The sequence below is a fragment of the Parasteatoda tepidariorum genome, chromosome 9, assembly GCF_043381705.1.
Source record: "Parasteatoda tepidariorum isolate YZ-2023 chromosome 9, CAS_Ptep_4.0, whole genome shotgun sequence".
In the NCBI taxonomy this organism is placed as follows: domain Eukaryota; kingdom Metazoa; phylum Arthropoda; class Arachnida; order Araneae; family Theridiidae; genus Parasteatoda; species Parasteatoda tepidariorum.
Genome location: NC_092212.1, coordinates 54,709,989 through 54,737,689, shown reverse-complemented (window position 1 = coordinate 54,737,689; position 27,701 = coordinate 54,709,989). Strand labels below are relative to the sequence as shown.

Below are 27,701 nucleotides of genomic sequence, written 5' to 3'. Positions count from 1 at the left end.
TGTTGTGAAAAGAATCTTATTTAGTTGTGCAAAGTACTTCAGCCAAAGTTTGGGAGCCACGTAAGAGAATTATATATATTAGATCAGAAACACATCATTAAAAGGCAGAATGCTTTGGTGTTTTCAAAACGTAAACAAAACAAAGCAAACGTTGCCACCGACGGAAAAGAAATACAGCCAAATTTGGGAGCCACGTAAGATAATTATTTATATTAGATACTCTATTAATACTATCTATCCAAAAGCATCAATTTTGTGATTGTCTATATTTGTGTATAAAACATTAGTTCTTATCGTGAAACAATGGCAATCCTCAATTAAATATGAATCTAAACCAGCAGTCTATAAATTTTTGATTAAAAGTATTGATTAGTTTTTAGACAACACTTCATTTAAAAAAAAAAATTCTGTATTTAATTTCCATTACACGTACGTCATTCATTTATTTAATGAGATTAATTAAAATTTACAATGGTTATCAGGACTACTAGTTACTCGGAGAAGAGAGAAAACTGATTAGATACATCATTTCATTTCTATATTTTCTTGGATAGAAATAAACTATTTCTAATTATCATTACTTACTAGCAGTTACATATACCTGGGCAACAAGCAGCCTGCTACAAACTACAAATCCTTCATCAAAATTCTAAAATGGATCTCAGACCTAAATGTTTACTCAACATCCCATCCTAACTTCATCAGCCCACACGATTATATCCGCAAAGAAGAGTGGATATTGTATCAATATAGCCAAGGCAAAATATATTAATACAATAGTGTGAGGAGCGCTCCAAAAATTTTTTTTACGAAAATTACATCAAATAAAATAGAACTAAACTGAGCTAAACTCAGTTGCACGACAGTCCATAGAGGGCCAAGGCCTACTGTACCCATCTCAGTTTTCTTGACCTTGGGCTCTGGGATGTAGGAGTAGATGTACCGGTTAGGTTGTCAGCGGAACGCGAAACCCCCAGTGTTTAGTTACCAAGCATGCTTGGTACTCATTTATCTACCCACTGAAGGGAAGGAAGGCTGAGTCAACCTTGCCCGGCCCGAGAATCGAACCCAGGACCTGTGGCACGGGAGCGCGAAGCGCTACCACTCTGCCACCGGGCGTCGAGAAACTCATTAGATATCAGAATAAAACACTTCGAAATGTAACACGAGTAAGATGGTTTATTCAAAGCAAGAATATACTTCGAGATCTCAACATTTTAGATTATTACATTGTAAGGCTAAATTGCAACTTTTTTGAAAAAAAGCCAGAAATTGCGATGCCGAAGGATTTAAGGAAATTTTTATTTTTGAAAACTTGAAAGAAGGCATAAAGCTCAAACCATCAATGATTGCTTATTTTTGTTGCGGTGCATCTTTATCTAGAATGCAAAGAATTTAATTTTCCCTTTCATTCTAATTTGCATTCCAATTACCCGAAAGAATCACTGGATAAAACTCCAAGATGGATGAGAAAAGGGCCGCAAGCATCCTCTGGTTCTCAGAGGACTTATGATAATGACTAGCCAACTCGCCATTGGCGATCAAATATTTAGGAATGGAAAGTAAGTTTAATCTAAAACGTTAAGTTTTAAATTAAACTTTATCGGGACAGTGTGAAGTGGTGGGTGAAAGTGTTTTTTGTTATCGAGCAACGGCTTTTTTCTCCTATTTATTTTTTTTAAAAGGAAAGTAAAAAGGAAATGCTGATTCCCCCGCTTTTCACTCACAAAACTATTGCTTCTGGAAGTATTGAAACTTTAAGACAATCAATTTCGATGTAATTTAATATTATTATGTTTGTGAATGGTAATCCAGAGACACCAACAACCGCTCAGCATTTGACAGCATATTTTAAATAACGGTTATTAACTACAAACGAAAATTTGCAGATTTTTGGCAAATTTCGCCAATTTTCCAAAAGGCTCCAGACGGCTTAGCCAACGCCTATAACTGAAAGCCTCCACACGGTTTCTTATAGGTAGTCCGATCAGACCACCATGAAGGTAAACTAGTTTACGAAAGAGCCATTTAATAGAAAATCTAGTAAAAATTAAAAAGTGGTCGCAAATATATGTCTAAACATTTGCTTAATTTATGAATGTAATTGGTTTGTCTTATTTACTTGTCAACCACTACAGATTCAAGATTCAATTCTCAAATATATATGATAAATTTCTCTTAATTACTATTAAAATATAAATTGGGTTCATGCGCACAATTGGTTCACTTTTTAAATAGTCTGCACAGATTACTTCTAAAAAACAGTGTAGAAGCTTTCTGATGTAGGAGGTGATGCTTTAGCTGTAACAACGTGGTATATCACATAATCTTTTCAATAATTTAGAAGTAGTGATGAGTAAAAACCCTATATATTAAAATTACTAAACAGAGAATCATACATGAAAAGACTACCACTAGAAAATATTTATCCGCTGCCAGGAGTAAGTTGACATCTCTGGTAAGCACGAATTGTTTACTTCTCCCAAAAATACAGAAATAAAATCTTTCAAGTGCCAGTTCTTTACCTTCTTCTGGAGCGTAGTAGCTCTGTATTTTTAGAATGTCGGAATGGTTGCTTGTTATTGTTTTAAAGTATGCCGCACCAGTTAACCTGTTAGACAAGTAACTTCCAATGAAACCTGAAGAAGATAATTATTTGATTGTTTTTTAGAGATTCCGCCTCACAGTTTCATATCCCCTGTAAATCGGTGCTTATTCATAAGAGAAAGTAAAAGTCATTCGTTTAACCCATTGGAACTATGAAGAAACAGCCAAATTAAAAACTAGTAAGTTCCAGATTTAGAATGATATGAAATTTTTTTAATCGATCTAATATGGTACCTTCACAAAAGGCTTCGTCATTTATAAGATGTGGTACAGGTATACCACGAGCAATTAAAAATGTAAGAAATAGTGACTAATAAAAAGCAAATATCTATTAAAAGAGATTAAAATTAACAACTTTTCTCAACATATTACAATCAGTTTACCACTGAAGGAGATTGCGAATAATGTTTCCATTTTAAATATGAATAATTTACAATGCTAAATTTATTACGATTGAAAAATTATTTAAATAAAAATGAATTGAGTTACTACCACTTACATTTTTCATCCCATGTAGTCAAATGACGCGATTGGGTTTGATCCTGCAATAACTACAGAGTTTCCATATTTTTTGAAAACTTCTTTCCCAGTGGACTCAAATGTTATGTGTTAATTTAATAAATTAAAACTAAAAGATTTTAGTCCACTACACATAATCAAATAAGACAGATATATAAAAGGTCAAATGGACAGGTGTTTATAATCTTATGTCTGGATAAAAGTTTTCAAAGGATTTGATTTGTTGCAAACATATCTGCTGTAGTACACTATCACTGGAAATAGTATTTCGTAAAAAACTCTGATTTCAAAAAAAATTGTTCTCTATGCATCTATGTGATTGCGATAAGTTTAACTTCTGATATATTGATGAATAATTAATTATCAAACGGTTTCTTGAATACAAATTTATGTGATATTTTAATGACAAATAGGAAAGAGGGAAAGAGTAGATATTTTTTTTATTTATTAATAAGTATATTGGTTTTCTAGAAAGTAAATATAAAGAATTATTGCCAAAATTTTTACGATCGTTTTCAAACTTTGATCTATCACCATTTACGAATGGGTTGATTTCTTTCTTCTTTTCCGATCGATTGCGGAGAAAAATAAGGTCAGTAATGCTCAGGTGGAGTTGAGTGGTAGGGAGCCTTCTCTTTTTATTTTCGCTTGCATCATATGAGGATAAGAAAAAAGTTTAAGTCAACACATCATTACAACAGCAACAGAGAAACGTACAAGATCAATTGAAGAAATGATTAATGAAGGTGATATGATAAAAATTTTAAATCGATTCTTTTTCTTTGTGTCGCTGGACTAGAGTCTTGCTTATAAGAAAAACTTAATAAGTTGAACGAAACTTAAGTTTTTGCAGTTTTTTTTTTTATTAATTGAAGCTCAGGTGATGAGGTTTGCACAACGGAAGACAAATTTTAACAAGTAATGAATGGGATAAAGAATGTTAAATTTGAAATCAGATTATCATTCGGTTAGGATAAATATTTTTTAAAAGTTTAGACTTTTGTTAGAAAGCAAATCTCGTGAGTAGTCAACAAAGTGTATCTTCCTGTTAGATAAGACAACAATTTATCTTTACCGCTTGGCTCAGATTTAAAAATAAAGTCGACAACTTATCTATGAAATTTTGGAGCAAGAATGCAAAGTACTGAGGCTTCAGGACTTCTAGAATATTTCGCAATGACCTCCCTTAAAATATGTTTTTAGAAGCCCTGTCAAACATGAAGACAAAAAAAAAAAGGCATACACATTAAGGGACGCATATTTAAGGTATTTAAGTGAGGAAAACTTTATTTAACTTATCAAATCACTAGTGAGTAAGGCGGTATGGAAAACAATCAGTTTGATTGCTTGGTGAATCTTGTAAGTAATTATTATAATCGCCTTTCAATACTTCTCAGTTTTCACCGGTAGTTAACCAGATTTTGATGTACTCAATCTCGCATTCCTCAATAATTATTTGATAGATTTCGAGAGTTTAATATTTAAATGTTCCTTCTATATGTACTTTGTTCCAGATCCTTGCGGATATGTTGACAGATTTTCATTCTTTAAAGTGTGATGGCGAAATCCCAAGGAAATATCTTAAAATTAACAAAGAAATCTCTCTTCGCAAAATAATTAACTGTTAATGACGTTGAGTATGCTTATTTTTAACCCAAGTCCACACTTATTCTGAAGAAATATTTCTTTTTTCGTCAAATTCGAAATTATTACCACCAAAATAAGATTTAGTTTAAAAAGAGTTTTAAAAGAGCTGGTTCGTATAGTTCACCCGCTTTAACGGTTTAGTTACTCCAACTTTATTTTAATGTGTCAAGTTCCCCATCATATCTTTTAAATGATTGATTGTATTAGAATAATTCTTTCACAAAAAGTTATAAGTCCTAGGTAAATGGTAAAGATATGGTAAAAATATGGTAAAGAAGAGCAAACGAAAATTTGCAGATTTTCGGTTGATGTTGCCAATTTTTTGAAAAGCTCCAAGCAGATTAACTTTCACAAAGTGGCGTATCACAAAAGCCTTTGAATTATTGAGAAGTAGTGATGGAAAAACAACAACATATTAATCGAATTTACTAAAACAAGAACCATACATTAAAAGACAAACGCTCGAAAGCATTTATCCTCTGTCCGGAGCAAGCTGGATGAGAATTTCGATGAACTAAATAATTTCATTTATTAGTTAAATACGATTTTTTTTAATTGTTAAATCTAAATCTATATTTCAATGCCATTTGATTGATAAAAAAGTGATTAAAAATAATTTTAAAAATTAATTATTGAATTTTATTGAACTGGCATCACATTTTGAGATTGTATCGCCAAATTTCGGCACTTCATATTATGCGTCATTCGAATTAGATTATAAACGAAAGAGTTAATCCTTTCTTCAATATATTACTTATAAAAATAAAAAAGCGTTCATTTTTTAGAGAATTTTCAAAATTAAAAACTGCTAGACAGTTATCCATTCTTATTAAATTTTAATTCTATTTCAAAATATTCTTCCAATCGCCTTCGTTACTGATCTAGTCGAAGATTCATTCATACATTTTTTATACCAGCAATAGTGCTACCGCTTTTGAATTTTACAAGAATTAGTTTCCTGAACCTTAGATTAGGTAATATTGATAAAAGGCGCATTTTCATTCATAGCATAAAATTCTTATTGATTCGAAATTTGCTGTTTTTACTGTTTCTAACTAATTAATAAAACTTAAAGAATGATGAACGTAAATTATTGTTAATTTTAATAGTCTTGATCATTATTAATGCACTAGTTTACGAATAAATCAGTCCGCAATTTTTTTTTAGCAAAAGTGTTAAGTGTGATTTCCATCTTTTAAAGCATATTTCTTCCAAAGTAAAGAGAAAAAAATCCAAGCATTATTCAATTTGTACAATAATTGCTTCGTACTTTTAATTTGTACGATTTTAATGAATAAAAAATGATCTCAAGAACAGAATATTGAGCTAACTCAGATCTTCAGAAAAAAAAATTATAAATCATTTTCCCCTTGTTTTTAATTGAGGAAAGATAATCTTTCTACCACTTCAAAAAGTGTTTTATAAATCTAGGATCAGATTTACTTCACAGAAAGAAATAATAAATATACGCAATGAATAACTGAGAAAATTTTGCTAGCACTTTAATTTATAAATTCGGGCTCACATTCATTTCATTGTACTTATCAGTACGTATTGAATAGCTTAAAAGCAGCACGCTTCCCGAATAATACACCTTATGTAAATCTGTTTCTACCGACGACAAAAATTGGCAACATTCCATTTTTATGCCAAATGTCCATCTATTATTTTATACACCCCTTTTTAGTTTACTCAATTTTATGAAATTTGTTTTCAGGGGTTATTTTTGCAAGCTAAGCTAAATCGAATACAAAAAAATATAAATTAATATGCTCATTCAGAAAAAGTGCTCTTTGTCAAAATAAACATATTGCACCACATAACAGTTACACATAGTTTAAAAGATTTTTTTGAGATATTGCTATAACATTTAGATAGAGATTAAAACTCCAACGAACCACTCAAAATTTAAAAAATAAATAATTTTTTCTTTTGATGAATATACACAAACTCGTATTTTAATTAAACTTGTACATTCAGACAAAAAATAGATTAAACTAAAGTAATTATTTTTAAAAACAATCTCTAGGTTTTCGAACAAAAATATTTTCTGATTTGAAATCCCCACATCCGAATTAGGTATGATCCATGTTTGTATAAATGCATCCAGTGTTATCATTTGGTGAAGATTCTAAATATTCGAAATATTAAGATTAATACTTTCAGCTACTTTCATTTTTTCCATTTCATTTTTTAATACTTTCATTAATACTTCTTTCAAAATTAAATAATTTGAGTTGACAATAGCAACCACTGTCATTTTACAACTTTTTCTTACATGACGATTGTAAGTTTTATTGCGTATCAGTATTCGTATTAACTTAAAATCCTGATTTTAATTTCACTTTAAGTTTGAATATTTCTGAAAATTAGCTTTTACGAATTAAAATTTCAAATTCCCATACGAATTAAAATTTAGCATCTAAGCAGCAACTAACTCATTGGTGATGCAAATCATAGATGTTATGTAGGAGATACTTTCACCTTCACTTTTTTACCAACCTTTGGATTTGTGTATATATTTACCTAGAGACAACAATGAAAAAAATTTATATAAATTATTTTATATTAATAAATTAAGAAAAGTCATTATATAAAGAGTGGTGATGCACCGATTTAAGCTTGATTTTCCTGAGTTCCTATCCCGTAGGGCTATTTACTCATTCATCTAAATTGTTTATAGAATGAGGTAAGAATAAAGGTTAGATAATTTTGCAAGAGCGTAAAAATAAAAATAGATACATGATTGAATGATGCTCAAGAGAAGAAAAAAATATATAATACAAAGTGCAATAAATCACAGTCTGGGACAAATAAAAATAAACACGAAAATTATTTACAAGGGATAAAATATTTACATATGTACATCGAGAATTGAGATTACCTAACAGGCACGAAAGGAAGCTTGGGAGAAATATGCTTCCCTTGAATCCCTGCATCACTCCCACGTCTCATCCCCCCCCCGAAGGGTGATGCAGTTCATTTTGAGAAATTAAGAGTGAGGAAGTGGTGATACGCAGGGCTGAAAGTCCTTATATATCAAGACGTAAAGAATAAAAACTGTAATAAAATATCTATAACTACCAAATTTTTTTAACGGACACAATTTATATTTTTAATTGCTTCTTCCCCGAAAATAAAATAGTAGCAGAGAATTGTTTATTCTTAAGAATAGAGTTACTCCTCCCGAAAATTATCTATTACTGAAATAGTTCCTACTAGTGTTTTCTCTTTTTCCGTCTGGCTTTCAGGTCTGTTGATACATTAATTTTTAAATCAAATGGGCATTTTCTCTTATATTACCTAACCATCTGCAGCCTTCATAACAAAACCAACTTCAAATTTTAAATCCACACCCTCGAATAAAGTAAGATCAAGTACTTTTATAAATGCAACAGAACAAAAAAAAAATTTCCCTTGCGTAGTTAGTTTGAGCTTATTTAAATTTTCAAACAAGACTTGGATCTACTTGAATTTTATTAAACTCTAAAAAAGCAATATAAAAATAATGGTTATAAAGTTTTAACCAATATCGAGCTTTTTAATTCTTTTTTATTCTGAAATCATAATACTCAGAAAAGAGAAATGTTCCATATTGACGATTGGTTTAGAAAACTACAATGATTCAATTTAAAATACTTACGGGAAAAAAAAAGCCAAGGTCTACGATGCAAACGTGATTAGAAAGATAAATATAGTCTTCACTTTAGGATATAACAGAATATAACCTGTTTTAATACACCTGCACGTGATTTTTCTCGTAATCTACCGATAGCGCTTTCTTTGAGAAATTCTGACTGCTCATCTAAACGGCTATACAAATAAACAGCAACAATAATTGAGAATTTTGTTAGGTTTATCTTTTCAACTGTGTATTTTTTAGTAAGATCTTTGTTCTGTCTTACGTTTTCAATTGCCTGCCCTTTTCAATAGTAATTGATTCAACTGTTTCGGTCCTTTGAAATAGTATTAAGGATTAATTATTGGTTGACATTTATTGCCGCCTTTATTTACCTGACGTCACTATCGCCGGATTCAAGTAAGTTTTCTTTATATTTTACAATCCTTATTTCATTATGCACGCTCAGCAATTATTCTATGCATTCTGACATAAGTGAAGAGCTGAGTTGTCAGAGGTATTTTTATTAATCCGGAGAACCAACACAAGCCGGTCGCATCGATATGGATACGTTTAATGTAACAGAATTGCTTTTATTTTAATTTTAATATTACTAATCCACATTTGTTTTGAGTCTGCTTGCCTGATTTCTATTTTAAAAGATGTAGTGGTCGAATAATTAAGGCATAGAATGTAAGCCCACCTTCTAACATATCAATAAACAAATAGTTTAGATCAAGGGTTTCAAACTTACACGAGGCCGGGGGCCGCAATTAAAAACACAAGTCAAATGGCGGGCAGCAACTTTATCAAAATTTTATATAGGACTTTTTTATGTTTGAAGGAACAATAAATATTACTGTCAGATTTTTATCAAGTTGTTCAAAACAGAAGTATTAAATTGCAAATTAAAATAAGTAGATTATTAAAAATATTTAATTGCATATTGAAATATTCTGGCTACAATAACTTTAATGTGCACCTATGTATTAAACAATTAATGTGAAACAGATATCAAATAGTTAAAATATAAAACCCACATAGATTTTTTACGAAAACTGTCTGCAAAAAAAAGAACTAATATATTTTAGTTCGCGGGTCACAAAAAAAGGCTTTTTCGGGCCGGATGCGGCCCGCAAGTTGGTAACCACTGGTTTATACACCCCTTCCTGGATATACAGCCATTATGAAAATTTCACACGCTTTAATCACTTGGTTATTTAATTTATATAACCATTGGCTATATAAATTAAATTGAACAAATATTGAAACGTTATACGATTTAAATTGAACAAATGTTGACTACAAATATTGAAATAATTGATAAATTGCATTTACGATAAAAACTGGTATGGGCATTGTGAGACGCGTGAAGCTAGACATCTAGTCTTAAAGAAGACATCTCGATCAGCCTTTCATATACTTGATCATTTTCAAGTTATATACGAAGGTCCGTTTGTTCCAGTTATTAAGTATAAAAAAGTGTTGACAACAAGTAAGTTTAAAATTATGAAGTATCAAGTTCATAAATAAATAAAAAATCTCAATAATATATTTTATTCGGTCTCTTTGTTCGAACGTTTAGTATTTATAACTTCGCTAATTTTTGACCATCTTTTGTCATCTTAAATCTAAGACTCAGGACGGACTTGAGTACCAAAAATAAAAAAAATAAAAAACTCAAGTTCAAACGGGCTTGGACATCAAAACATTTGCCTGAAATCATCTCTAATGAAGGGCCTGTTCATATACTATTGATGTGTTTTAAATTCAAATCAAAGTGTAAAGATTTACATTATTGATAAATAAAGACACGCTTATCTTATTTTCACAAAAAAAAAACATGCTAGTAATGGAGCATTTGTATTACCAAGTTTTTAATAAAAAAATTAAATTGTTCAAGAGATTAAACATCCGCTAATCGGTATTTTCAACTACTTTCTCTATTCTCAACTTGTATCAAATATAATTACAGCATTATGCCTTTATTATATATGAATCTGGCACAGTTCCTTTGTCTCTTGCTGATTTTGATGGATTGCGCCAGTATGCCACTTGCTTTTATGACACTGGAATTATGAAACTGAACTTCGTGAACTAATACAGTGTAACAAATTTATGTGAATTCTGATCGGGCAAATATACTTAATATGTTACTCGCAACATTTTTGTAACCGTGGCTGGGTGGCGCAGTTGGTTTGTCGTCTGCCCTCTGAGCCCAAGTCTGCGGGTTCGATCCCCGGCCCAGACACTGGATTTTCGGGATGCAGAAAATCCTCAGCGGCCATGTCGTATGATTATGCGGCATGTGAAAGATCCATGGAGTGCCTTATTGGCTCTTGGCATTTCCGGCAAAATTAAATTCCTAGTGCACTTTAGCTTCCAAATAGAGTCTCGGTGCTGACATCTTGTGTGGCAGAAACTAGACGTCCAAATTAACATGGCCAACGGTATCTCACCCATTGTGATGGTCCTGAAAGAGTGGATACCACTTCTAGAGAACGCACTAGGTCTGCTCATCGGGAAGACTGATTGTGCAGCTCATTGGAAATAAAATAAAATAAACCTTTTTGTAACCAGATCAAATTGCTAAACGCATGACCTTGTACTAAAAAAATTTATTTAAATTACGTTTCATATTTGCTTCGATTCAGAAAAACTGAAATGACCGATGAAATTAGTAAGTATAAATCGGATCGGAGTCAAGCTCTCTGGAAAGTCTGGAGTCGGATTCGAACATTTCAAATACCGATTCCACAGCTCTGATCAATAATTCGGAATCGTGCACAATACTGTTACATACATACTGACAAAAATAAAAAAGCTAAAATGTTCTCATTTCCTTTCATATAGTTCCCTTGCCTATGGCATTACGTTGATAGATTAAACATAAGTTTATAAACACAACAAGTTTATAAGGGACTTATAAGCTTATTTACTTACATATGGACTTGTCTGCTCCTTTGAAAATAACACTTAAGGCAAAAAACACATGACCTTAATGTGTTGCATCAGAAACTGAATTGTATTATCGCTTTTCACCTACCACTCCCTAAGTAGCTGAGAAGTGGGGATACTCAGTATTTACTGCAGTGACTTTTAAAGAAATCCTACTTAGGAATACATTATTAAATTGCGAAAAAGCTGTAGCTTGTAGACATAGAAGCCAAATGCAGTTTTGAAATCATCGAAGCAAATTGTCTAAGATCCATTCAAAAATTTCTAGCATTAAAAGGGAAAAAAATTTGTCCTCCAGAGTAATTATTATTTAAATAGCATAAATATGTAATAAAATAAAATTAGGAAATCACTTTTAGATTTTTTGGGTCTTATCAGCGATCATATTTTAATATATTTTGTAAGTTTTCCAATGTCCCTGAGAAATGAACTGGTATACTTTGTCTAAGGTAAGAACTCCCCTCGCTACAAGGTCTGAGGCAGTCTGCTGCTATGGAAACAAGAATGGCGCATTTCAGAGAGGGTAGCTTCTCTTCACTCTAGGGCTAACATAGTAGACCGAAGAAAAAGATTCCCTTTCTCTCGCCGACCTGAGCAAAAACCTGTCCAAAACAGTGACCCCACACCCCTACTTGAAATAGTTATACCTCGTTACCACAGTTACCGAGTTCAGACGAATGGCTAGGGAAGTTCTTCTTTTAGACAGACTATAGAAAAGTATCTAAAGGATTATTCACAAACTCAGTGCTAAGGGTTAATGAGTAAAAGTTTATTTATAGTTTAATGTTCATGGGTGATTCTTTGGAAACATGACAATTCGGACCAAAAAATTTCTTCAAATTTAAAGTCTTCAAGAGAATCAAAAAAATTTTTGAATACTTATTTAGTTACATTTATTAACATCTCATAGACATCAGTGTAGTTTATTACCATTTGCTGAAGAAGAAAAAATAGAAATTCACTAAATCTTGAATGCAAGGAAAATGACATATTAGCTTAGAAGTTTAAAAAACAGTCATTTTAAGCTAATAGTAAGTAACTCAACTTCAACCTTTATGTTAGATGGACCATAAATTGCCTAAATTAATCCACTGTGGAAAGAATCAAAAATGTTTTTGCTGCTGATATGTACGGAATAAAATTGTGCATAATAATCAATCATTAAATAAATAAATAACTTTGATTACATTCAAGCATATTACAATCATACATAAACTTGGCTTTAGGTTAATATTTGCTTTCCCTCTTTACATTATACTGTTTAAAAAAATTTCTGGTAACACATCAATGTCCTGGCATTCATAAGCCAGGATAATGACAAACTTGCCATTTTATAGCACATAACTTTACTTTAACATTTCGGCCTAAGACGTTTACATTCAGCAGAAAACAACAGGATTTCTTGAAATAACTTGGATAAATCTATGCAGTTTATTTTATTAATTATTTCAAGAAAACAGGAAAATGACAACATAAAAACCTACTCACCTTGAAAAAATTTTTTGAATTAGATTTTGAGCCAGAAAATTGGTTCTTTATTCATGCAACAAGACATTTTCAGATAGGAGGGTATCTACTTAATCTATTAACATAAGATAGTGATTGCTGGCGCTATCTATTTTGGTTATAAATCACTAAATAAAAGTAGCCAGGAAAATGACAGATTTTCATATGACAAACAAATTATTTTAAATGAGTTTTTGTAAATAATACCTTCTGCTTATATTCTAGAAATGCTTACAACGGTTGAGATAAAAAAAATTAGATATTGAAAAATTTATGCGAAGTTTTGAAGCTAGTTATTATTGGAAATATTGTTTGTGACATACCAGAAACATGACATTTTGAAATTCAATTAAATTTTATAAATATAACAAACAGTCGATGCTAGCACAAGGTCAATTTAAAATGCTAATATCAATGCTATTTATTAAAATTTTTTAAAAAACGTTCTTTTTTTAGTATATTATTAGAGCTTGAGGCAAGAGACTGTAAATTGTCATATTTCGTGAGAATCACCCTTATACATAATGTTCCCCGATACGATGATTTTGATTTTTCGACAAATCCCTGGCTCCGTACTTGCCGTACAATCACGGAATCACACCGTGTAAGATAATTGCTAAGTTCATGATTGCCTTATGATTACATAAAAAAAAGAAAAAGAAACCTATAATTAAAAATATAGTTAGTTCTTTTAGCTAGAACCATAATTATAGCAAAGAATTTACTATGTTACTTTACTTTTTGACTTAAATTACCTTTGTCCTGAGAATGGAGTTAAACAAAAGCATTCCAAAATTGTTTTAAACTCTCCAAAGATTAATTAAGATTTCCTTTGTGTCTTTCAAGTGCTCAGACTTCTGTCTACAAGTATGTAAACCACTGACAGCAAGATAAATTGTGGGTATCGCGGCAACAGTGTTTGGTTTTAATGGAGGGCCATTTTACAATGTGAATAGCGGCGTGAAAACCATTGCCCATTACGTTCTCAGAAGTAATTAAGAACAATAACTACACGGTTCATGAAGCGTAATTGTTCTGTTCTATTGTATAATGTTTTATTTATATTTCGAAGTTTACGTTTTAAGAAAGTTGGAAACAAAGCAATTTAGTGTTTCTTTTAAGGAGAGTACTTTTTAATGAAATTTAAAGGTTTGAAATTTTAAATAAAATAGTATTTTTGTAAAAAAAGAAAATATCTGAAAACGAACTTTACTGATTAGAGACCGTTTAATTTAAATACTTAACTAAGAGAAGCAGTCTAATTAGAAATTGCAAGTAAGTTTTTGATAGTGGATGATTGAATTTCTTTCGTGAATTAGTTATCTAATCTAAGTTTATGAGCCTGTTAAGAGACATTTTAAAAAGGGTTATAACTTGAGTAAGAAGAAAACAAATCGCATTCAAGCTATTTTATGACAGATTTAATAGAAATCAGGGCTTATAATTATTTGCCTTATTTTATTACCACTACCTAATTTAAAACAAAAAATCATGCAAGCATACTCAAAAAAATCGTGGATTATTTAAGTTAAAATGAAAGTGGAAGCAAAAACAATTATGTTACATTAAACATACCCATATTGATGTGACCACTATATATTATTTTCCCTGATTAATAAATACCCCTGAAAAAATCGCCTTAACTGCTTTATCAACTGAGCTCTTCAATTACAATGGGAAACAATTTTTTGTTAATGTTTTTAGTTGCAGAAGATTGTTAAACGGATCTTAAATATTGAGGATTTCAAATCTACAATCAGTTTTTCTGTAAAAGTTACAGCTTTTATACTATATATTCATAACCAGGATTTTTTAAATTTCACTTGAGTGATTACGAAGTGTTCTCACTTCTCTGCTACGTAGGGAATGGTAGGAATAAAGTGATGCTACATTTCAGTTTAAGATGCGATACGTTAAGATCATGTGAGAGATTTTTTGTCCTTAGTGTCATTTTCAAGGGAGCAAACTAATGGATTTATATATGGTCTGAGGCAGTCTGCTGCTATGGANACAGCAAAAACAAAAAAAAAATTTTGTTTTTATCAAAATGTTCTTTATAATTATTTAAGCGAAATTCCACGTAAATATTCAAAATAATAACCAAAGCGATCGATTCTAGTTCTAAGCTGATTGCCAAGGCTTATGGCATAGGATGTTTAAAAATGCGTTGTCCTTGAAACCTCTAGAAGCTTTAAAATATATTGATAAGTATGAGAATATAAACACCTCTAATGTTATAGAATAAATATTTCCTGAGAAATTTTAAAGAAATGTCAAGTACAGAAATCTCCCTTATTGTGGAGTAGTGTTCTTCAGACAAAAAATGAACTTAACTAAAATACCAAAAGAATCTTTCAGATTTGAAATCACCACATTCGAATTAGGTACGATGAAGTACTTGAATAAATGCAAAAAAAAAAATATTTTCCCCCAGTGTTATTAATGCATTATCCTTTTCTGAAATAGACTAAGATGGCGCCGATGGTTCCAAATATGGATATGCGCGCCTGATATGGGGCTGTTCATCATTGCAAATATTTAATGTCTTTAACCAATTTTTTTCCCCGTGTTACCCTCTTCATGGAAAATATTACTTCTAATTTTCTAATTTTTATCTGCTGATTGGAATAATTAAAGCAAAATTTTTAATAATTAAAATGGGCAGGAATGCACATATTAGGTACTTACACCTTAATCAATATTCATAACTTTCATTTCAAAGATTAATCTTTTAATGAATATGTATTTGAAATAAATAAGCGCATTTTTAGAGAACTATATTTGTTTAAGATATTGCGAGTATGCTTTCTAAATAATAACTCCTTCTGCGAAATTACTTTTATTGTTGAAAATCTTTTCAGTAAGAATGCTTTTCATCCAGGTTTATTTGTTCGGAATAAGAATAAAAAAAACCTCAGACATTTCATGAATTTGAAGGAACTAAAAGTTCATAGTATCTCGCTTTTCTTTCAAAGCAATAATAGAGCCAATCGATTTTTCACATCATCGCAGAAAACTTGAGTAAATAAAAATGTTCTCTCTCAAGTAAATAAAACATAATTGCTATTTCGGTTTAATAAACTACTATTGATTGTTAGTTAAGGTAGAAGTCAAGTTCAAAAGTATTGATTATTTTTATTTTAACTAACCATTTCATTTAAATTCTTGCTTCCAAGAAATTTAACTATAGATTTTCATGTGATTTTATGCACCAATTAGTATGATTTAACAATAAAGGATGTTATTGAAAATTATTAAAAAAAGTAATTAAAATTCAAGTCATTTTAGTTTTTATCTGCTTGATAAATAATTTAGTAAAAATAATAATTTAAAAAAGCGCATACTTGTTCTTATTATTTGATATCGAGGATATTGAATTAACGCTAGCTAACTCAATATTTTTTTAATTTCAAATATGTATCAGTTTTTATGATTACGCGCCCTGACAGAATTTCTGTAGTTTCCTACTGGTAGCAAATGTAATCTAATAATAAAAGCATTTATATTTCAATAAATTAAAGTTGGGATAATTTAATATATAAAAAAGATTGGTTCTACCGCCAGAGACTTTAAGTACCCAGAGATTACAACAAAAAAATGGTAGAGAACAATAAACTAAAATTTGCAGATTTTTCTTAATTTTGGCAACTTCTTAGAAGACTCAACATGGCTTAATTGTAACAAAGTGGCCTTTTTATTGTTTAGAAGTAGCTCTGAGTAAAGACCCTATAAATCGAATTTTCATAAATCAAGAATTATACATTAAAAGACAACCACTGAAAAATATTTATCCGCTGTCCGGAGCAAGTTAGCATTTCTGAGTATCCAGTTTCAAGATCAGCTTTTTCGTTCTAACTAGAGCTTTTAATATGTTGTTTAAAAAGAATTTCTGTTTTATTTCACAATCACCAGGAAAATTATGCACAGACCTCGATTGTTGTAGGAGAAGGACACTACAATTACTAAGGATTCTCCGTAGTTTCAGAAAATATTTTCTAGAGAAATGCATTATTTTACTAAATTAGAATCAAACAAGAGTAATTTAAACATATATATGAGACCATATAGATAAAGCAATGTTTGAATTAAAAAAAAAAAAAAAAAAAAAAANAAAAAAAAAAAAAAAAAAAAAAAAAAAAAAGAAAAAAGAAAAACATCGAAAATTTAGTCCTTCACAGAAGGATTGAAACGTGGAAAGAAGACAGGCAACCCAAAATACCAAAGTGAAGTAGAACAATTAAAAAAAGCTGTAAGAGTTTAAGAATTGAACAATGGGAACATAAAATCGAATCACTGGAAATTCAAGACAAATCTAAAACAACCACTTCAAGTTAATAAATCAATAATAGGTGAAAAAAATGGCTTTGTTTACACAGACAATGAAGAGGCAGAAATATTCGCTGACTCACCAAAGTCAAAATTTTTGATGGCTTTCCATTGACGAACCAACATAATCCTGATTGTAACCATCAGTAATTCCATCATGAACATTACGTTTTTGATAGTAACCAACATAAGTAATCACCCCAATGTAAGAATTCGGACTGATTTATGACGGTTTAACATAAGAAAAACAACTTGTTTTCATGGTTTGTTCATGTTGAACAATCAAAAACTTCCATCATAGCTTCTTAGAAATCAAATATTGGAAGAACCGTGAACCACCTTCTCACCATTCTAGGAATTCAGACTGATTTTTGATGGGCCAACGTATTGTTTTGATTGTATATTCCTGCTGAATCAACAGTAATTCCGATTAAACCATCATGGAAATGTATAGTTGGAACCATCATGGACCATCACAGATCATCATGGATTGTTGGATTATGAGAATCAAACTTATCTTGATGGTTAACCATCATAGTACTAAAGTAGCATTTTCCATCATGGAATGATGGAAGTTTGTTGGCATGTCAAAAACTATGAACGCTTAATGGAAAATGTTGGATGATGACCATCAAATGATGTTGGGCCATCATGAATCGTACTGAAACCAACATAAACCATCAAAATATTTTGATGGGACCATCAAGGATTTTGACTTGGGCATGGTGGAACAATTTTCGACCATAACTGAATTTGACAAAGACAATGCAAAAATGATTAAAGAATTTGAAAAAATCAATTTTTTAAAAACATCATAACCTTGAAGAAATAGATCTTAAAGATGTATCTGAAATAAAAAGAATTGTTAAAATATAGAAACCTAAACTTCACGGTTTTGAAACCGTAAGATAAAGTTTTTGAAATTGAAAACTGGTGCCTCTACTAGAAAATAGAAATTAATGCACAAAAATTCAATATAGAAAAAGTAAGAACAAGTTTAAAATCTATAACTTTTTAACTATCTTCAATGATCGTATTCCAATAGTGCCAAAGAGGCAACTTGTCTTGGTCTGATACTAAATTCAAATTTCACTTGGAATGGCCATGTAAAGAAGATCAAAGACAAATCAACAGCTGCAATAAATAAACTTCAAGCTCTTATCACTTCCAAATCAAAACTAGATATCAAACTAAAAAGACTGATTTATCTTCCTTATGATTAGACCAGTACGCACGTGTGCACCGCCAGCATGGTGCAATATTTCAAAAACATAAATGAAGAAACTTGTCACTTTTCAAAATCAAGTTCCGAGAAAAAATAACTAAATCAAGTTGGGTTATATACGAAACAAAAATCTTCATAAAGATTTTAAAATGAGAATGCTTTAAAAGGCCGCAAACGTCTAAAAAACGTTTAAGTGTTTGTATTGAATGCATTGAATTTTTTTTATATTTCGCGTTTATTTATGCATTGAATTTTCACGCTTTAAAATGCAGAATATTAGTGAAGCAATATTTGATAATTTATTTTGCTAATATGTTTCTTATTTAGCTAATGTTTTGATTTTTTCACCATGTACAATCTAAATAGCTAATATACTTTTTTAAAAGCCAATAAGAACATTGGTAGAATTCTTCTACATAAGTACAATACTNAGATAACTTTACTTTTGTCATTTAAATTATTTCATAAAAAAAATACTAGGTTACTATTAGTAACCTAGTATTTCTTTTATTATTGTATAATGTAATCCAAGTATTTGTAATCCTAGTAACTGCTAATTCATTGTGCAATTTATATATATGTTTGAAATAAATAAGAGAAAATTATATTTTTATTTATTTAGAAGCTACGGGTTAGTTTCAAAGGAGGACGGGTACATTGTTAGACAAGCCGTTCTCAGGGAGGGGTAAAATTTCTGAGTTAGTTCGAGCCCTGCCTTATTTTACTAAATTAGAATTAAACAAGAGTAATTTAAACATATATATGAGACCATACAGATAGAGCAATGTTTGAATTCCAAAAAAAAAAAAAATCCATCAAAAATTTAGTCTTTCACAGAAATAAACGCAGAAAGAAGACAGGCAACCCAAAATACCAAAATGAAGTAGAACAATTAAAAAAAGCTGTAAGAGTTTAAGACATGAACAATGGGAACATAAAATCGAATCACTGGAAATTCAAGACAAATCTAAAACAACCACTACAAGTTAGTTAACCAATAATAGGTGAAAAAAATGGCTTTGTTTACACAGACAATGAAAAGGCAGAAATATTTGCAGATTCCACCAACGTCAAAATTCTTATGGTTTTCCATTGATGGAACAACATAATCTTGATGGTAACCATCTATGATTCCATCATGAACCATTATAATTTTGATGGTAATCAAAATAAATAATCACCCCAATCTAAGAATTCGGACTGATCTATGATGGTCCAACATATTAAGAACAACTTGTTTTGATGGTTTGTTCATGTTGAACAGTCGGAAATTTCCATCATAGTTTCTTAGAAATCAAATGTTGGAACGATCATGAACCACCAAATATGCTTCAATGATTCCATTTATTAATATGTATAATTGTTGAATTTTTTTTTAAAGTGGCGTTTAAACTTTTTTTAAAATTAAATTTAGAGGCCAGTAATAAAATAGAGGAACATAAATTTTGCTACCAATATAAATAAAATAAAATCTTCGACAAAATCCGTAAATACCTCGCAGTTATGGTTAACGACTTGCTTATCCATTTACAGTTTTAAAAGAACAAGATTATTTAAAAACTAACCATTTATGGAACTTATGGTGGTAGATATTTGAACTAGAAAGTCATTAGTTTAAAATAGTAGTTCTTACATAAACTGGTGTACTTCTACTGTTACATAATTTTAATATAGTAACGACGGAATTAGGTTGTTCGAAAAGTATGGAAAGTGTAAAATAATGTTGAAAAACACGTACCGAATCAAAAAACTAAAAATTATACTTGTGAAATGCTTTCAAAAAATGCATTTAATGATATCAAAGTCAACCATCGACTTAATTTCCTGGGAGAGGGACAGAGGCAATTATTAAATAAGAACGTCACAACCCAAATTTTTAGAACAGCTTTGAATTCTCCAGAAAAAAATTACCCCTGTTTTTCAACAGTTTTCTGCCCGTCTCTTTCTTTCTAGTATCCCACTATTCAATAAATTTAATACCTTTCTTCCTCTATTATCTAGTTCAAGTTTCTTCCTCTTTTCCATTGGTTAAATATTTTTTTTTCTTTTCGCAATGGGTTTGTCCCATTTTTTTCTTTCATTTTGTGTTTCGACTCAGAGCAACATTCTTGTTTATCACAAAAAATATTCCAGTGGTAGCGAAATAAATGTTTTAATATATGATTTTTAGTTTAGAAAACTTTATTAAAAGTTATTTTGCTCGCCACTACATATACATTACATAGAATATGTTATAAAACGCGACTTTGCTCATGCTATCTTTGCAATTGTTTAAAAAAAAAACATTTTTGTAAGATTTAGGTTTTATTAGAGGGATCGGAAAGCAATGTCGTTTCGATATATTTGCTATTTGTTATCAAGATTTTATTTTTAATCAATAAAGTATTCACCCTTGTTAGCAACAACCTTTCAATGCCGGATCGAAAACGAATCGAAAAAAAATGAATTGGTTTTTAAGACTATCGAATATTTAATGCCTCCGAAACGACATTACTTTCCGGTCCCCCTAATATTATTATACCACCTTATCAAACCTTTTACAGAAAGCGAAAGAGTTATCATCAGTGCTTATTGAACCGCAATTATAGCATATCCATTTTCAGGTTACCTCTTGCTTTATTCATACAGAACACAAATTACACTCAATATTTTTTCGAAAACAATTTGGCGCTGAAAATTTTTATTTCCGCCAAAGATCCGCCAACAGTATCCAAGTGGTAACAAAATGCTATAAAATATATTTCTTATTTTTAAGAATAGATCATTAAATTTTCCTGTACACCGCAAAGATTTTGAAATTTATTGCATACATAAAAGTCTGATACATACTCGAAGAATATATTCGAAATTGAAGTGGCTGCGAAATTAGGAAAACTTCCAACTACTTCGATGACATGGCAGAAATTAAGTATCTGCTTTGATCTTTCTCTCTTTCGGCAAAAGTGAACTTTTAGTGACTATTGCATCATAACTTAATTTAGCGTAGCCTATTTAAATAAACGTAAAAATTTAAACGTAATAAACTTATGAAACTATATGAGCTGTTGTTTTTGAAAGTCGAATAATTCTAATTTCAATTTCCTTTAGCCATTCTCGAGTTATAGTATTTTTTTAAAATAATTAAGTGTAAAAAAATGCACATTTGCTTATAACTGTTTAATAAAATATTTTCGAAATTTTTTTCACCTTAAATAAACACGTAAAGCCTATTAATTGCATATTTTGCCATCACTTGAATTCTTCACTAAATTAAAGTAGAAAAACCATTTTTTTCCATATCGAGATCATGCGTTTGTATGATTTTAAAAATATTGACAAAGACTAATAAATTTAAGTCCTTGTATTTAACAATATAAGTGTGATTAAACATTAAAATGCAAAGATGATAATTAAAACCGTAAAAAGAAATAAACTTTTTTTAGTTCCAAGCGAATTTATCCCATTATAAAGAACAGCGAATAAATGTTTGTATTTAACAATATAGTATGATTAAACATTAAAATACAAAGACGATTAATAAAACAGTTAAAAGAAATAAAAAATTTTTAGTTTCAAACGAATTTATCCCCTTTTAAAAAATAACTGCTCATATAGTTCCGTAAAAGTTTTTTACGTTTAAATTATTACGTAATTTATTACGTTAAAAATTTTATGCGTTTTTCTCCTTATACTCGTGGCATTTTGACTTTGAAAATAAGATTGATGCCGAGTGCAAGTACACGAAAACGGATCATCAGTTTATTAGAGGCTGGTAGTAATTTAATAAAAATAAAACAAAAATGCGTGATGTTTCCTAAAATCAGATATAACATTATAGTTATTAAAATACCAAGAAAAAAAAATTAAATTGTTCTTGTTTTATCAGCTAATATATTTTCTTACTGCTTAAATCCTAATAAATCATGGCTCTTTCCGCTGATTTAATCTTGTTTTTCTGCTGTTTTGTTTTTCTTAGCGATAACATTGGATTCCAAAAGGTTAAAATATTATCGGGGTCATGATTTCAGTCTGAATATTTTCTACATTATTTTCAGCGATCCAAGAAGAAATACATTATTTCCATTTATAACAAAGTTAAACTAGATTTGAAATTTCTTAAGTAAATTATCCAACAAAATGTGTTTGGTTAGTATGTCTGAGATTTTATGCAATGTGAGTATTCTATAATCTTTTCTAAATGCATATATATTTATCCCTAAGATTTTGATTTTATTTTCGAATTTCATAAATTTTCATTTAAAAATAAAATCTTAAAATTAAATATTACATTAGTTTTAAATTATTAAACTTTTGTTTGTTGGTTTTAAGTAACTTGTCTAACACATTTTAATTTTTTAAGGGATGCTTGGACTCGTGTTGATATTATAAATAGAAAAAAAAATATAATGTAATAGCTATAATAATTGCTTTGATAATACAGCTCGGCTCCTTCTTAAAATATACATAATAACGTTTCTCAACAATACATACTTTCTTGTTGGTGATTTAAATAACATAAGTAAACATTATGTAATTTGAAATATATAAACAATTTTTTAATTAAATTTTAACAAAAAAGTAAAACTGCAAAAAAAATACTTTTTTTTTGTTCGTTGCATAAAACTAAGACGTAAGTGGGTTTACCGATGTAAATTTAGAAATTTTAAATTAATTTAAGGAAATTTCATTATTAACCCTTTCTAAAGCCATGATTAGTATTCTTAGCATGAATTTTTAAGGCCATGGTAAGCTATTTCACCACATTACTTTGATATTCCATTTTTTTTAATAAATTCAGCTTTGAAGAAGTATTTTTAAGTAAAATTAGTAACCATATGCATGTTTTAGAAAATGCATAAAAAGTTATAATATATATCCTTTTTCAATATGTAATTTTATTTACTTTTTAAATTTTTCAACTTTTTCAATAAACTTTTTTTATTTACAAAATACTTTTTAAAATTTATTTCGTAAATAAAAAATAAAAGTCATTAAGTTCCCCACTTTTTTTTGACACCTAATGGGTTTTGGTAAACATACTTACCACCAGAAAATGACGTTAAAATTTAATTAAATAAGCTAAATAAATTTTTTTATGATATCAACTTCAATTTCAAAAATATTTTAATTTACCCTTACTAGAAATAAATGACACATTAATTGGTTATAATAGGAAATTTTTTTTGGAACCTAATGAACTATACAATAAAGCAGAAGGAAAAAAACTGAACAAATGCATCCAATTTAATAAATTCAATTGATTTTTCTTATAAAAAAATAATGAAATAGCCAAGATGGAGTAACCTAATTTTATAAACTAATTAAAAGAAAGTTCTTTTGCTTAATAAATTTTAATCTATCATAAAAGAAGCTTTTTATTGCATTACTTAATACTAATTAACACTTAATATTTCCTTCTCTAAACAGACGGCTTTGATTTATTAATATTTCTAGCTTAATTATAGTTTAATTTAGAACAATTGCTTGGAACAAAGCCTAATTTAGCTTTCTTTATGATTCTAGTTAAAAGTGTTTTTAGAAATGATTTTTCTAAACTTCGCTTCACATCTTCTTTCTTTTTTTAGTACCTAACAAAAAAGCATTTATTGAAATAATATATCATTTTATAAGCTGAAATATTTATAAAGGCTATAACAGGTTAAAACTTATCTATCAATATCTTGGTTACTAATGGGTTTATTTCTTTGCTATATGTATTATAGTTTGTTAAATGTTTTTAAATCTTCTACTATTTTTAATAACAATATGGTCGATATTTTTTTAATAAAAAAATATTTGTTGAACGTTTCAAACTACTAAAATACTAGATTTGCGGGGAAAAAATGCTAAGAACCCTTTTTTTTTAAAAAAACTTTTTATAATAGTTTAAGTGAAATAGCTGTTAAATGACCATCTAAATTTTCATGATAAATTTAATTATTAAGTTTTATGATGAAAATAGTATATTGAATATAATTTCAGCATTGTGGATTAAATATTGAACATTATATTTCTCTTTTTCAATTTAAATATTATTGATTATAGCTGAACTATCCATGCAATTATTTTTTGAATTAAATGTTCCGAATGCATTGAAATGTTGAGCATTATGAGATAGTAATAAGACCTCTGAATCCTACATATGAAAAAAAAAACATTGTTTTTAGTCTCAAAAAAAGATTTTTTTTTCATCGTTCCGGCCATTTATTTTGTGGATAAGAAATTAAAATCATTTTTCATTGAAAATAAACAAATATGCATTCTTAATTAAATGGTTGATAATCTGATACATATAGAATGTGATGAAAGAATTATAAACAGGGAGTAGTGAACCACGTATGCTTTTTTTTAAAAATTAAAATAAAAACAATTTTGAATGTTAGTTTGGCTTGAAAACGCCATACCGATTTGAAGATAGACTGAAAGATATCTTTTGACCTTAAATCTTCTTTTGACCTTAAATCTCGTTTTTGAAATAAAATTAATTTAATATTGTAATGAATTTACTCATTTATTTCTGGTTTGGGAAATTCTTGCAAATTTTACAAAAGTTTGCTTAATTTCCCAGTTTGATTTAGAATTAAAATTGCTCTGGCGGTGAAAATTTACGATAATTAATTAAGTGTAATTCATAACCTTGACGAGAGACAAAAAAAGAAAGAAAAAAAAAGACTAAATGTTGTAATTGTTTGAATCATGAAGCGAAATTTAAAATATTTCGATATTTTTTCTGTGAGCGAGTATATACTCATGTCCATAAAAAAAACTCGTCAAACCTGTATACGGGCATGGAAAACTATTATATAATCGAAATTTCTCTTTACGAACGGTTGTTCGTCTGTTTCTATATTAAATAAAACAATTTTAACTGCCGGTATGTAATCTCAAGCTTATGTTTCATAATACTGTGTTTGATTTTTATGTTTTTAAGGAGAAGTTTCTGAAATGTTTCAGTTTATTATATGTTTCATTACCCTCTTTTAAAATTATTTTTCTTAATTAAAATTAAGTTTATACTCATTTATTTATTTTGCTTGTTTTAAGAGTTATTTCCATAGTTTACATTTATCAATGGGAACGATGTAGTGCATTTAATTCTGTCTATACAATTAAGCTTTATAAACCAAGTTTAAAGAAACAAATAGCAGTTGAAACCATTCTTTAAAACTGGTATTTATTTATTTTATTTATATTATTTGGTGCGTAAGACAGTAAAATTCAACCACAAAATTAAAATTGGTAATTAGAATTTTTGTTAAAAAAGGAGAAAAAAGATGTTCCGCTAAAACACGAAAAAAGCGGTTAATTTTAAATTCAATTTACAATCAGTTGAAAACAAAGTTGATTTCTATGCGCTTTTTAGCTCGACTCAGGGAAAAAGATTAAATACCAGAATAAATTAATTAATTTATAGAAATTAATAAATATTTTTAATTATAAATTAAATATTTTTAAAATATTTTAATTTCAAATTAATTAAAAAATATATTTAATTACAAGATATTTTTTAATTAATTTATAATAAAAAATATTTTTAATTATAAATTAAAAGTATTTTTTATCATAAATTAATTAAAAATATTTTCTGAAACTACGGTTTCACCGTAGTTTCAGAAAATATTTTTTTACAGTAGTAGGAAGGATAATGTAGTTGTACTTTAGAATTAAAGGAATTTTGTTCACTACTAATCAGAAGTAATTTAAACAGATGTATATAAGATCATGTCGAAGAATGCTTAAGTTAAATTCAAATAATTTTTTTAAAAATTGTTTCAAAATATTTTGTTTTAGTTCATTACTACTGAAAAAAATAATTCGCAACAGCCTCAAATATTTGAAGTCTCTACATTACCGCTAAAGTTTTGAAATCGTTAATATGAACTTTACCTAGTTAAACAGCAGATTAACTAGGTAAGTCCGTTAAAGTACAGAAGCAATAATTACCTATTTTCGTATCATTAAAAAAATTAGTTTCTTTCATTCTATGAACCACTTTGTTTATTATTCTATTGTATTGACATGATCTTTAGACAATGAAAAATAAATAAATGACATTATGTTCATTTCCTTATTTGAATACCTTCAAGTGACGTCATCGTAGGTAAATCATGGCATTTGTCGATTCAGAAGTCAATCAGGTTCGATACACACGCGTGTCGCCGCTTAAATCTGATTTAAATCACAGGTTAGGCTTAATCATTTCACATTTTCTAGAGTTGCAAGCACCCAATTGTACTAATATTTTAAACCGCTTGACTCTATGTATAAAAGTTTTTAAAGTCATTGATGATTGATTCTATCAACTAATTTGTTGATTGCTTAATTGTTGTAACTTCAATTTTTAGAGAGTGAAAAATAAATAACTTAATGCTAATTAAAGCGTGCAGGAACGTTGCTGCTGTATCTAAACAAGTAATTCATTGTTTCCTTTATGTTCTGCTTCACGATGAATCGAATAAGACTGTACACAAGTCCATGGAACAAATAATTTAAAAGTTGCAAGAGTTTTTATGTACAAAAAGTATTTTTGACACTTACTTATGTATACATTTTACATTGCTATCCAGGATCTATCTGAGCATGTGAGGTATTTTTTTCATGCTGAATTAAATGAGACTAATCAGGAATCAATTAGATAAATTATTAAGTTATCAGTGTTTTGTGTACGAAAAGTTCAATTATGTACCTGTACTTTATTTACTCGCCTTACATTGCTATACAGACAAATTAGTTTCCAATATTCTTTTCTTGTGTATTTCTTTTATTGTTTACTTAATAGTATCAAAAATGGACATTGTATCTTTCTGTTGACTGGTGTATAGTCTTAATAGATTGAACGTAAAACAATGCAGGAGAAAACTTGTCCATGAAAAACAATCTCTCCATTGTTTAGATAGCGATATCAGATGAGTAAATACATACAAGCAGAAATTACACTTTTTGTCCCTAAAACCCTTATGACTTCAAAACTATTAATTCGACCATCTTGGAATCGGTCTTCAATTCAGATTGAAAAAATATATCGAAAACATTGCCACACTTGGCTGTTTAGAAGAATTTCAATTCTCCCCCTAAAATTTCAGACATTTCTATCAAAACAATTTTGAAGTAAACAAAGAGTTTTCCGGTATCATTTATACTAATATAATAAAGTTTAAGTCAAAAAAAAAAAAANTTTTTTTTTTTTTTTTTTTTTTTTTTTTTTTTTTTTTTTTTTTTTTTTTTTTTTTTTTGTTATAGTTACTAGACTACAACTGCTGTAGATTTATTTTTTAATTTGTTTTTTTTTTCATTAATGTGTGCAGTATGAGCTGA

General features: G+C 29.1%; 1 protein-coding gene across 6 annotated transcripts in view; it reads left to right on the top strand.

The window, feature by feature from the left end:
- LOC107455557 (uncharacterized) overlaps positions 1–27,701 on the top strand; it is an 84,523-nt gene that overhangs the window by 6,450 nt on the left and 50,372 nt on the right. The window contains exon 1 of one of the 6 annotated variants that reach the window (XM_071185945.1): positions 8,567–8,812. The exons of 2 other annotated variants lie outside the window; for them this stretch is intronic. Coding sequence is in view for 2 of the 4 variants with exons in the window: in XM_071185943.1 (XP_071042044.1) it covers positions 22,553–22,559 (7 nt within the window). In the remaining 2 variants the exon portion in view is untranslated. Of the gene's footprint in view, positions 1–8,566; positions 8,813–22,406; positions 22,560–27,701 lie in introns of those variants that run through there. 3 more of the 6 variants (XM_043040496.2, XM_071185943.1, XM_043040493.2) reach the window with 3 other exon arrangements.